Source organism: Ambystoma mexicanum, chromosome 4p (genome assembly GCF_040938575.1).
Source record: "Ambystoma mexicanum isolate Mex_15411 chromosome 4p, UKY_AmexF1_1, whole genome shotgun sequence".
NCBI classification, from domain to species: Eukaryota; Metazoa; Chordata; class Amphibia; order Caudata; family Ambystomatidae; genus Ambystoma; species Ambystoma mexicanum.
This window is the reverse complement of record NC_090927.1, coordinates 897,551,744-897,564,366: the sequence shown is the minus strand read 5'-3', so window position 1 is coordinate 897,564,366 and position 12,623 is coordinate 897,551,744. Positions and strand designations below refer to the sequence as shown.

The 12,623-nt window shown below is 43.6% G+C and overlaps 1 protein-coding gene across 14 annotated transcripts in view; it reads left to right on the top strand.

Moving 5' to 3' along the window:
- MAP3K7 (mitogen-activated protein kinase kinase kinase 7) overlaps positions 1 to 12,623 on the top strand; it is a 1,005,666-nt gene that overhangs the window by 920,008 nt on the left and 73,035 nt on the right. For all 14 annotated transcript variants that reach the window (XM_069606471.1, XM_069606465.1, XM_069606460.1 and 11 more), the window contains one exon: positions 4,022 to 4,136. In XM_069606471.1, coding sequence (XP_069462572.1) covers positions 4,022 to 4,136 — 115 coding nt within the window. The remainder of the gene's footprint in view (positions 1 to 4,021; positions 4,137 to 12,623) is intronic.

Genomic DNA, 12,623 nt, shown 5'->3' with positions numbered 1-12,623 from the left:
AGTATACCCCAGCACCATGTCTTCCTGTCCCCCCACCCCACAACCTGCACTTGCCCTACCGAGCCCCATTCCCCTGACAAGGCTGGCAGGGTGTGCATGTAGTCCTCACTCCCTTCTTCCCGTGGCACTTGCCCACCAGGCCTCCCCTTAGCACTTGCATAGCCCCATTGGACCTCTTCTTCCCTTCCACCTACTTTCCCCCCCTGCTGCAGTTGTATACCTCCTCTTGCCCCGCACCTCCCTCCCACTGTAGCATTTTTCCTTCTGCCCTGATCTACACCCCCTCTCCACTTCCTCCCCCCAGCACTTATTTGTACTGCTCTTGCATAATCCGAATGACACAATGCCTAGTAGGACCGCTATTGTTTTTTTCTCCCCCCCGCCCCTTTCCCTTTTTTGTCTTGTGGCGCCTTGAAACACCTCTTTTTGTATAGGTGCTTTACAAATAACCAATAAATAAATTAAATAAATGAAGTCGAACCTCGCTGGAAAGTAGGAATCATGATAAGCGGCTGCAGATAACAGTGGACCAAAGGTTAATGTGCCACAGTGTTAGCCAACATTTAAATAATGAGCAAAGGAATATGTCTTGATAATTTGCGCTGTGAACATGCGCCTGTGGCGTTTGCACATTTGCAACTTACTGTGGAGGCCCACATCTGGAGGACAACCATTTGCATATGCATCAATGCAGAAACCAATATGATATATACAGAAGCCAGTAAGCCTTTCAAAACTGCACTCATTCGATGCATGCTGGAATTTTAGTTTTGTCAACTTTGTTTTGTTTTTATTGATGCTAATTGCAAAACATTAGCTCATAGGTGTTTGGATCATTACATTGAGGCAGTCCTAAATGGTGCTTTATCCAAACCTATGTGCCCTCCTCAGTGCTCAAGGTTAGGATGCTTTAAATAGGTTCAGGCTAGTTCCTTGCTCCCATCTGTGGCCCCGCCCCCGGTGGCTGTAGGTTCACCAGCCTAAGTCCCTCTCACGGGCGGTTTAACGCTACTCCCCCTGGACTATTTTTGCGCCGTGCCTTGTGGGAGTCATGGGAGCCACTCGCCACTTACTGTCGGTGCCTCTGATGTCCGCTGTTCGGGTGCCTCGTGTCCTTCAACTGTTCTCACTGCCGAGGGCTGCCATAGTTCGAGGCGGGGCCCGCTGCCCCTCCAAGTAGGCTCCTGCTGCCTTCAGGCTTCGCACCAAGCCACTTTGCGACACCATAGCTCTGGGGGGGGGCCAGCAAGGGGGTGGGTGCAGGGAGATGGCCGCTCCGTTGCTTCTCCAGAAGCTGGGCTGTTCAACCAGGCTACTTGCTGTAGATCGGATGTGCCTTACGTTGATTGCACTCTGCTCTTCCACCCTGCCACTTCAGGTCTTGGCGGGCTCACCGGGCCACTGTTCACCGCTTGAGATGTCACTGCCTTGGTTCGCTGGGCTCACACAGCCATACCGAGTCCCCCCTCTGCCTCCTGGATGTCAGAGATCACTGTTCACAGCTGGAAGGCTCCAGCGTCTTCTGATAGCAGGTGATTTGAGGTCCATAGTCTGCTTACAGTCAGCGGCTGCCGTTTTTCTGCGATACCGCCAGGCCCACTCTGCGACAGCTTATAATTTGGGTCGATTCCCAGTGATTCACGACTCGCAGATCAGGGTACACATGGGTCACTCCTACGTGACCCTCCTTTTCAGGTGGTTTAGCAATGGACCGTGGCTTTAAGAGGGTGAGAAAAGCTGTTAATTCTCAAGGCTGCAGAGCGAAGGGGTCACACCGCCATTAGCTACTAGCCAGGCCACGCCCCCCTCATGCGAGAATCTTACAGAGGAGGAAAGAAGTGAGCAAGTGGTATCAAAGCTCACAAAGTTTTGTTTCTAAAGGAAGCAATGCAATAGAAAGCCCAGACTGCTTGTGCTGGCGACTTGCGATCAAAAGAATGTTCGAATTGAAATGTAAAACGCACCAGATGATCCAGAGAGATGATGAAAGCATTAGTAAAAGATCATGAATCATGGAGAGAGTAGAAATTTTGGGGGGGCTGAGATTAAAGAAGACGGAAAGAACAGGAGTACTCTAATACACACCTTGAGTAGGGAAGGTAATTCATATTTATTATATAGTATTAATATAGGCAAAGAAAATCTGGAAAAACTATGAGACCTATGGTGCATCATGTGCACACTAGCACACGAGAATCTGAATGTTATCTGGGTTTTGTTTTCCAAATGCATGCTGGGGAAAACCTTACTATAATTGTCACTTTTGGTTAGTTGACATAGATTTGCGTCAGATTAAAGGAGGAGATGCTAGTGAATATCTCTGATTTTGTGGTTCACACAGCTCAAAACTGGAACAAATCTGGAAATACCCAAAGCATCTTTGAGGTGCTCATGTGCAAATGCAATGTTTACAAATATTGTATCTCAGAGCTGCTCCAGTAATCTCCAGACATGATCCAATTTTGGGTTTTATCTATTAATTAGAAGGTAGTAGCTGCAAATTGGAGATGCTAAAAGGCATCTTCTGATTCGTGTCAGTGCAAATATTTGTGAATGATTACCCTCTGGTTTTTCTTTACCTTTCAGATTTTGTTGCTAAAATAAATATTTTGGTTTAAAAGTTTTTCTTGGGTCATGGCCCATGAGCCCTTGGCCCTAATTCTATGCTGTGTTCTGTCTGTCACCATCCAGGGCCAAAGGGAAGCACCATTGCTTCTTGAATGCTAATGTGAAGGCCTCTGCAAAGAATGTTTCCATTTTGTAGATCCTCTTCCTTCCCCTTTCTTATACTGCAAAAAAGTATGCCTCACCAGTCATTAAACACATCTTTCTTGGAGGGGCAGCTCAAGCAAATGATAGGAAATAGTGGCACACTGAAATTCATGCCCTTTACTTAGTAGTGGCACACTGAAATTCATGCCCTTTACTTAGTTTACCCAGGAAGATTTGAGACTCTGCAACTGAGATTTAATGCACTGCCGATGAGAGGCAGGTAAGGTAATTGGGGGAAGATAAAGGCAATAATCATTAGGTTTGTGACCCCATGAGAAACAATCCTGCATGTCCCGATGAAATGTTGATTTTGCCATCTGAAACTTATGTAAAAAGTGTGGTAGTCATTTCATAATGCTTCATGTGTCAGAGCTGCAGCATATTTAGTAGCCGATCAAGATTCTACAACCACTAAGACCTGTTAAATTTCATTAGACAGATCAGGGATATGAGAAACAAGACGCATGATTAACTTCTGCACCACTTTTTCTGTCTGCACCACTTTTTCTGTACAATGACAAACGTAATAACTGTGTCATTAAAGTTGCCATCCTCTTTGCACATTCTCTCCATGATCAATCTTAAAACCATTCTAGTTTAAGGTTTGTTCTGTCAGCGTTACCTTTGTTACCACAAAACACTCTTTGGCAAATAGCTACACAGAGTTTGCATTTACAAAACGGTGCCTCATTTAGTGCTGCAGTCCTGAACGTTCTTCTTTATACATCTCGTTAAAAGCCCACTCGCAGGTCCCTTTTTTCTATCCGTTGGAAAAAACGTGCACTATGTCTTCGAGCAGTTTAAGCTTTTGTACTTTTACCTTATTGCTACTTTGCTAACTCACTTTCCACTTGTTTATCTATATGAGACTAAAGGGTTTTAATTTGTTCTGGTCACACACTCCTGGCATATCATTGTCATCTTTTATAAGCATTCCTTGTCACTTTCATATATTTTCCTAAGCTTTCTCCCATGTTTCTCCATGCAGCTGCCACCTTTTTTCATCTATGCTCCTTTACATCCAAGGTTGTTTCACATTCATTTACATACCATGTAAAATGTATCGCCTTGGTGGCAGTCTTTAGACAAGTGTATTATTACAACTTTGAAACCTTTCAAAAGGTCATACACAATGAGCCTTTTCTGTATGTTGTTTTTATTGTTGACTATAGTTAACTAAAATATAAATTATGAGTTTAAAAGGTATCAATATATAGCTTTTTTATGAATGCCTTGATTCTTTGTACAGGAAAGCAGAAACAGCAGTAGATCATCTAGTCCTAGTCTAAGAATGATAACTACCTCAGGACCAGCGACTGAGAAGCAAACTCGTAGTCTGCCGTGGGCACCAGATGAATCCTCAGGTAAGCAGATTCTACTGTATTTAAATTTGTTCTCTCATTTCTTTACAAAACCTTTTTTTATGAAGCTTACAACATAATTCTATGCATGTACATGAACATCTGGTTTTAAGTAATGTATTTGAATGAGTATTTAAAATATTGTGTTTTCATGCTGCCCGATTCCATATTGGTTTAAGTACTGTAGCAATTGATGTTGTTGCCCTGTTTATTGGTACTTACTTTATTGACCCGAGAAGGGCAAAGCGATGAATCTGAAATGCCGGGTTTCAAAAACTGTCCTGGTGGCTGAAAACCAGTGTTATTCTGCCAACCTATTATGAAGATTAGTACATTTCTAATGGTAATTTATGACGCATGCAGGACATTTTATATGACTGTGTGGTGCTGATAAACATCTCCAGTAACTGCAAATACACTACACTGCAGTAGGTTATCTGTTAGACTTTGTGGTGTAGATTTGCTCTTAGGTGAGTATTTATCTGATGCCTATTTGTTCTCCAATTTTGTTATCAGTGTGTGTTTGTTGAAACAATACATAAGTGCCTGGGAAGATTGCATGGGTTCTGTGGTATTTTAAAGCAAGAAGAATCTAAAGACCATGTCAGTTGATAGAATAAAATTCAAGATTTAATTTAGCTGCAGGACTGTCACTGATATTTAAAAACAATGCATGTTTATGGTCTCTTGATCACTGCAGCATTCTTCTCTCTGTATTAGATTGTGGTGACCTACCATGATATCTCCTTGATGATTCAGTGATTTTAATATCCAAAGTCCTTGTTCTTACTTTAAGAATCTGTCTGGTTAGGGCCTTTCACAGCCTTCCCTCTACAACATCTTTTATTTAAAAAAATGTAATAGCCTTTCGTTTTTCTAAGTGTCTCAAATATTGGCCTTTTTTCGTGCGACAATGATCCCAGCTCTTTATTCTGGTAGCAGTCTTTTTTCCACTTTGGAGATGCTTATCTGTTGACTAACTTTAATAGCTTTTCTGAGGCTCTTGTATCTGAGGCAGATACGTGGAGTCTTGCACATTATTAACCGGCAGTGTCTTGTTCCCTGTTTTATTATTCCTTTTCCACCTTTAAAGACTTTCCTCTCTTCTCTGTCAGTTGCACTTACCATAAGTTCTGTAAGGGGGTCGAAGGAGGAAGCTGACACAAAGGTGGCATGATGGTTGCTATAAAAATGTATTTATAGTAAAGAGAAACCCTCACACATTCTCTCTTCTAAGAGGGGTTGCCCTGCCTCAAACTAATACTAAAAGATCTGTCTGAATGTCTGTCGAAATCAAACTCCTATGTCACAACCTACGTCTATCCCTTACACTACAACTAAAGAATAATCCAAAAGAAAGTTCCTTCTCCAGGAGAATGACTCCCTTCTCCTGGCATTTGGGTGGTGTTCTCAAATTTTTCTTTTGCAAAAGGATGCCATGGGAATGACTCCCTTCCCCTGACTTGTGCTTCCAACAAACCTTTGTACCACTCAACTTTTGGGACCAGGAGAATGACTCCCTTTTCCTGGTTTTGGTCTGCACACTCCAATATAATTCACAGCAAAGCCAGGGGGAATAACTTCCGTCCCCTGGCGTCTCCTATGTATATTCCAAGGGCTTCTGTTTCTTCACCAGGAGGAATGACTCCCTTCTCATGGTGTTTGAGAGTTCTTTTCTATATCATTCAACTTGATATTTATTTTGCCACTCTCTCACGTTATTACCCAAGTCCCAAATCCTTCTCAGGGTTTCAGTGGACTTCACTCTGCCACTGTGATGAAGAGCTTTCATTGAATGTTCAGTTCACTTGTGTTGGGGTCTCAGACCCTTCTCTGGTTCTCAGTGGGCCTATTGCTGTCACTGTAACCAGGAAGTTCTCCTCAGATGTTCACTTCACTGTTCCCAGTAGTTTCTTCATACTACGGGGCCATAGTAGAACCACTCGAGCCTGCCTCTCTACCACCCCTGTGTCCTCTGTCTCCCGTAACCTTCTTTGGGACTTAGATACGCCACAGGGACTTGCTGGGACTGGGGGTCCGTCTTTCCGGGCCTTTGGACTTTTCGCCTCTGCTTACACTCTACTGTACTGCTAGGCTCTCTTTTCCGGCTTCGTGCTTGGGTCTTCTCCAGCTGGACCCACAGAGAAATCCCTCGGCGATTCACTGGCATCCTCCGCTCTTTGGTGTTTCTAGTCAGCCGACAGGATTCGAAACTTCTGCTCTGAATGGTTTTCACACCTGTGGCCTCTCCCAGCTGGGCTTTACCAGTTCTTTAGTCCATAGTCTCTTATACATTGTCAGTCCCGCCCTGGCGGATTGTCAAAGTCCTTTGTTTCCATTGATCTACATGCCTCCTCAGGGCCAGCTCGTATCAGTACTAGCACCGCCAGTAATCTTCATGTTTTCTGTGCTCTTCTTCATCCTTGTACCTCTGTATCCCAAGTATTGCCATAATAAATTGGTCTACTCACAAGGAAGTGGCTTTGAAAGGAGGGGGAGATTAGGGAAGATTGGTGTGTGACGCTTTTAAATGGGGGATGTACCCTAGGTGGTCATCCTTGTTCCCAGAATGGGAGTACCTCCCCATGAGGTCCTCCTGCATTAAACCACGCCTAGGGGGACCATTGGGTAGCAGCCGCACCTCCCTAGCCTCATGGGAAAGGGCTACCCCTTGGGGAGAAGTGACGATACCTGGTGAATCGTCACATTTCTTATAGCAATTCTCTGTGGATCCTTAATATGTTAAATCTAACTTGCAAAAGTTTTATACCTATAAGTCTCTTGTTTTGATTGACGGGTCCTTCCCAATGGAGGCCACATTGTTGTAACTCAGAAGTTCAGATGACTACTAAGAGCAGAGGGTAGCAAGATGGGGAGTGGAATGTAAGAGAACAGGACAATAAAAATAAAATAAAACCCAAAGTGCAGGTGTCGCGAAAAACAGTCCGCTTTCTAGCATCCACATCCGTGGAAGGGCGCTTATGCAGTAATCTAGTTTGAACTGCAGTAAGTCCCACAGTTATTAACCCACTACCCGTAGCTAGTCCCCATCCAGAGCAGCTTTCCATAAGTCTGCCACCCCAGAACCTGGACAAGTGAATTAGCTGTGCACTGCAGACTTAAGGAAACATTTTTTGCCCTGTAGTCCAACAAGGGTTTCACTGGGCAACTAAGTGGGATTTTTCTAGCATTTAATGCTTTCTTCTCTGGCACAAGAGGGCCTTTTTCTAAGCTGAAGTCTTGGGGCTGAGAACAGGGAACATAAAGAAATGTGATCCCTTGTAGCGTACCAATTTTGTTTGATTACAGATTGTGTCCCTCAGGAACACCTGCCCAACACATCATAATATGATCCTCTGCTGTAAGCTTGCCAGATGAGTGGCTGCTCTTTCAAAGCTTGCTGCTTGTCAGCCATATTTCCCAGCACCTTGTTGACCTCGTCCTGTGATTTCTGTGCAGAAAGCACTCGAGGAAAACCCCTAGTGTCACTTTACTCGGACATAAGTTCTCAGACATCCAAATCCTGGCACCATGTTCACTCTGCTCTCAATGGCACTCCTTAAAGTTTATTCTCTGATTCTTTGGCAGCCTTTGGCTGGATTCGGTTTCCCAAGTTGTCATGATTTTCATCATATCCACTTGACCGTGCTTAAAGGCGAAGTTTGCTCAAAGTTTATTGTCCCAATCGATCAGGCATGCAAAAACAACAGGTTGGGGTGCCCTTGTGCTAATCTTATCAGTCGATACATCACCCGAAGTTCAAGTGCACTCGCGGCAAGAATATAGATCGCCTGACACTCAAACTGACATCACTTGTTCAAACAATATGCTCCACCTATTTTCATGACATTCGTGGCCAGCGTAGCCCAACGTACCCTGTTATCACCCACGCCATAACTTTACCTAATCAGGAAGATAAACACACACATCCTCTGACAACGCAACTCCTTTCTTTCTTTTCACAAATAAGAAAAGAAAACATTTATTTTGAAGAAAACAATAATCTGCAATGCTACAAGTACCTTTTTATTTTTCACATAACGCTCAAAACAGAAGATTATGTCCACAAAGATATTTATATATTTAGCCAATAGAAGTTATAGCTAGCGAACATTGCATGCTTCGAATGTTTTATATAATTTCCTCATGAAACGCTGATTGTGTTCAGCTATCTATTAATTCACTTCTTCTTGCTTCCTTCCTTCGGTTCCATCGCTGTTATTTTTTTTTCTTTTTTCTTTTTTTTTGAATGCGCATGGTGCTCCATTATTCAGAAGATAAGGAGTTGTTTCAGTTTCAAACGCAATGCCTTCACATCGGCTCGTTTTCACATCATGAACGCTGACAGATTGCTCTTTTTTGCTCTGACTGCTAAAGGACATATTGGTCCTTGGCGATCGTCCTACATAATGTTAATACATAAGTGCCGTTGATTATTATCATCCAATGTTGATTGAAGAATCCATCAGTCGGGAGCTGGAAATTATGGCATGCGCAAAACGGTAGAATATAGCTATGTAAATGTCAGAATAAAAGAATATATTTCAGTAGCCGTTTTATAATCGAATATACACATTAAAATATGCTAGTTAAGAAGTTGCATTCTAATTCAGTACTGGACGAAAACTAATGAGCAACACCCACACTACATGGAAATAACAGAGATGTCAAGACGGGTCAGTACGGAAGTAGTCAGACCACCGAATGGGAGGGAGACCCAGGTGCACCAGTTTCCCATAGCGGCCCCTACCTGAAACTAAGGACAGATAGGACAGAGATGGGAATGCCTTAGGTTGAACCACAGACAGAGGGCATTATAATTAAAGTGGAAAGAGCATCGAGCAAACAGATAACCCCCGGGACCCAGGGAGGCCAATGGCACAGGGAAAAGGTTCTGCCCCCACCTAAACGGTGCCCAGGGATGCAATGGTGGCTGCACACCGGGATATGCCACGAGACAAAGGGATGTACACATCATTAGCCTGAACATGGTGGGTGCGGGCTTTGGAGGAGTCATCACCACAGTATAGGCCACCGAACAACCCACAACTCTGCACAGAATATATGATTCCGAAAGGCACAACAAACCGCAAGTGCAACACTCAGGCAGTTATAATGCGCGGTATAAATATTCTTCAACATAACATACAAAGTGCATTCTTTTTTGTCAAAAAGTACATTAATCTGTCACATAGTCATCAAGCGCACAGTACAAATGCCATTGTTAATCGCCGAAATATTATGTAAAGTTACGCTTAAATAATTACAGGTTCTTCCAGTCTCTCGATGTTAAGCAGAACAACCGCTCTGAACAACAGATCCCAAAAATAGAAACTGAAGTTTTGTATGTTCCCTTTCAATATAGTCCATGTTATCAATTCTTTGTGGCTATTCGACACATTGTGTCCTTCGAACTGTTAGTGCGTTTCATTCAAGGACAAATAACAATGCCACCCTGTATTCAGGGCTTTAAGGAAGCGAGGGGTAGGTTATGTTTTGGAGAAAGACTGTCACAAAAAAAGATACAGCATAAGACCTTGCTTCTGACACGTGGTATAGAAAACTAAGGACAGTTAGAAACCACTATTTACAATATATGCCTCAACAGGTGAGCAAAAAGACAACAGAACATTATGGATTGCTGTTACCTCTAAGACTGTCTATGCGCTGTCGGAATAGGAGATCCAAACCACCTCCTCGCTCGACCTGCACTTTTTCATAACCCAAAGCATACTCCTGCGCCTAGTCTCCTACAAACCTACAGACTTTCGTTACTAAGTCCATCTACCCTTCTTGATTCATTTGTTCACTACATACATTTCTGTCCTATTGTATGCCTCTTACTATGCTCACATGGGCACCAGAAGCAGCCCCGTATACCATCAGGCGATACTGGGTGAGATTGCGTGCTCACACTACATCTGCCTCCCATGTATTTATTCTCATGTCAAGTAGACACACGCAACACAAGGTGAGGCTTTAAAACACTGTGTACTCATACTTATTGCATCTCTAGCCTTTTGTTGCACTTGAAGTGAGCATTTCTGCTAGCTGGGAATTCAATGTGGTATATTTATCTCGTATATTATGAGTGTTTGTAAGGTGCTTTACACAACATAATTGTTTCAAAGCCCACAATGCTCGATGGGAACAGAACATGGGAAATAACAATGGCAACACAGTAATATACTGTTGTCCTACTAGGCCTTGTGGCATTTGCCCATGCAAGTGCCTTGTGGAGAGGTGCTGATGAAGGGGGGATGGAAGGAGGAGCAGAGGGGTGGACAAGTGCTGGAGGAGGGCCTGGGAGGGAAGTGCTAAGGGCAGCCAAGGAGGAGAGCCTCGGGCTTAGTGCTAGTACAGGCGGATCTCGAGGGTGGTATGTGAGCCATCAAGCAGGGGACCACTGGGCAGTGAAGTGGGACGCCGGTATTGACTGGGTGCATGGTCATGGGATCCTGTGAGATTTGATGATCAGGCCACTGGTCACAGCGACAGTGGGGTGATTAGCAGTGAAGCGAAAGAGGAATGATGCGAAAGCGATCGAGGGCCTTGTGGATGATGAAGAGGGTCTTGAATTCGATCTTTGCACCCACTGGGACGCAGCGCAGAGATTTTAGGGCTGGACAGATGTAGTAACTGAGCTTGAGGGCAAGGATAAGTCTTGAAGCCATATTCTGTATTAGATTGAGAAATAGGCTGTTGCAGAAGTCCAGCCTGGAGAGGACCAGCACTGTGGAGACATTGAGCTTCTGGGTGAAGGTGAGAAAAGGAAGAATGCCTATGAGGAGGTGGGGCTGAAAGTGGAACTTCATGGTAGGGCCCATGATGTGTGGGGTGAGGGAGAGCGGAGGCGAAGATGACCCATAGTTTTTTGCCTTTCAAGATGGTTGGGGTAGAGGGCACAGGTGTCCAGATGAGGCAATTAGGAACATAGGCCTTTGTTAAATTACAACCTGAATGTGCGCATCTTGAAGGCCATCCTTTTTTTAACCATTTTCCATGGCCCTTTCAGAAAACGTTTACTCTAGAAGGAACACACTTCCAAAAAGTTGTATTGGTCATACTTAATCCCTCTGCATTGCCATATCCACGGATGACATTCCATGTGGTTACTTATGCTTCCATGACTGGAAATATGCATCAAAATTTAGAACAATGGGCCATAGATCTGTACAATAATTGTCAGTCAGTTGTTCGTGGGTGGTCCCCATAGTTAGAGTTACAATCAAGTGCTCGACCAACAACTTCTTCTCGTATATCGCCTAACATGAATGGTAAATAAATGTGATCTAGCCTGTACATGTGAACCAAACCAGGGAAATGATGGATGGTGAGTTGCAAGCAAATGGTCAATGAGCGACGTGGGCTAGTGCATTTGGGCTAATACGTACAAACATTACTGCCCCTACTACTTTTGCCTGTTAAGATTGCTTGATTAATATCAACCATGCAACAAATGGTTATTGTTTCGTCAATCCTTGTTTGAATTTTATTTATTTTAATTTATTTTTTGAATGTTTGAAATGCGCCTATACAACTAATGGTCTTTCAAGGCGGCAGAAGACCGACAAGTGGGGCGGTCAGGGGTGGGCATTTGGGAAAAGGGATAAAGATAACAATAGCAGTGCTACCTAATAGTTCATTTGAAATTTGGATAGTGAAAGTGTATTAATTATTTATTTGAGACCTATATAGCGCACAAAGCCCAGAGATATCTAGGCGCTTTTAACTTAAGAATATGGTTACAGTAAGTGCTTCAGGTTACAGAAAAGGAATTATGTAGACCAAGATCTGGCAGCAGAGATGGGGCTTCCCTTATGCTCTAAGTCGACTACTGAAAAAGTTACTACTGTTGATGGGACAGAAATAGCTTCCGGACCAGTAACCCAATGTACAGCAGCACTAACCCTACTGTGCCAGGATGGACACCAAGAATCTATTGCATTTGATCTCATCAAAGCTCCTCAGTTTCGACTAATCTTAGGGATGCCATGGTTGGTAGCTCACAACCCTCTAATAGATTGTCGTGCCAAGAAGTTGGCCTTTTCCGATGATTGTGCTTGCACCTGTTATTACCAAGAAAAGGGGAAAACAGACTTATGTACATCTGCTACTCCCAGTAAGGCGGCAATTGTACTAGGTGTGACAAGTACTCTACCAAATGAATACCAAGATTTTCAAGACGTGTTCCAGAAAGACCAAGCCAATACTCTACCACCGCACAGGCCCTACGATTGTCAGATCGACCTCATACCTGGTGCGCAAATTCCTTGTAGTCGAATCTATGCACTTACTAAACCAGAAAACCTCCATTTCAAATCTTATCTTGATCAGTACCTGGCAAATGGATTTATCCGCCCATCTAAATCACCAGCAGCCAGTCCCTTATTCTTCGTACCAAAGAAGGAAGGAGATTTGAGGACTTGCATCGACTATCGCGCATTAAACCAGATCACAGTAAAAAAACGTTATCCACTGCCCCTTATT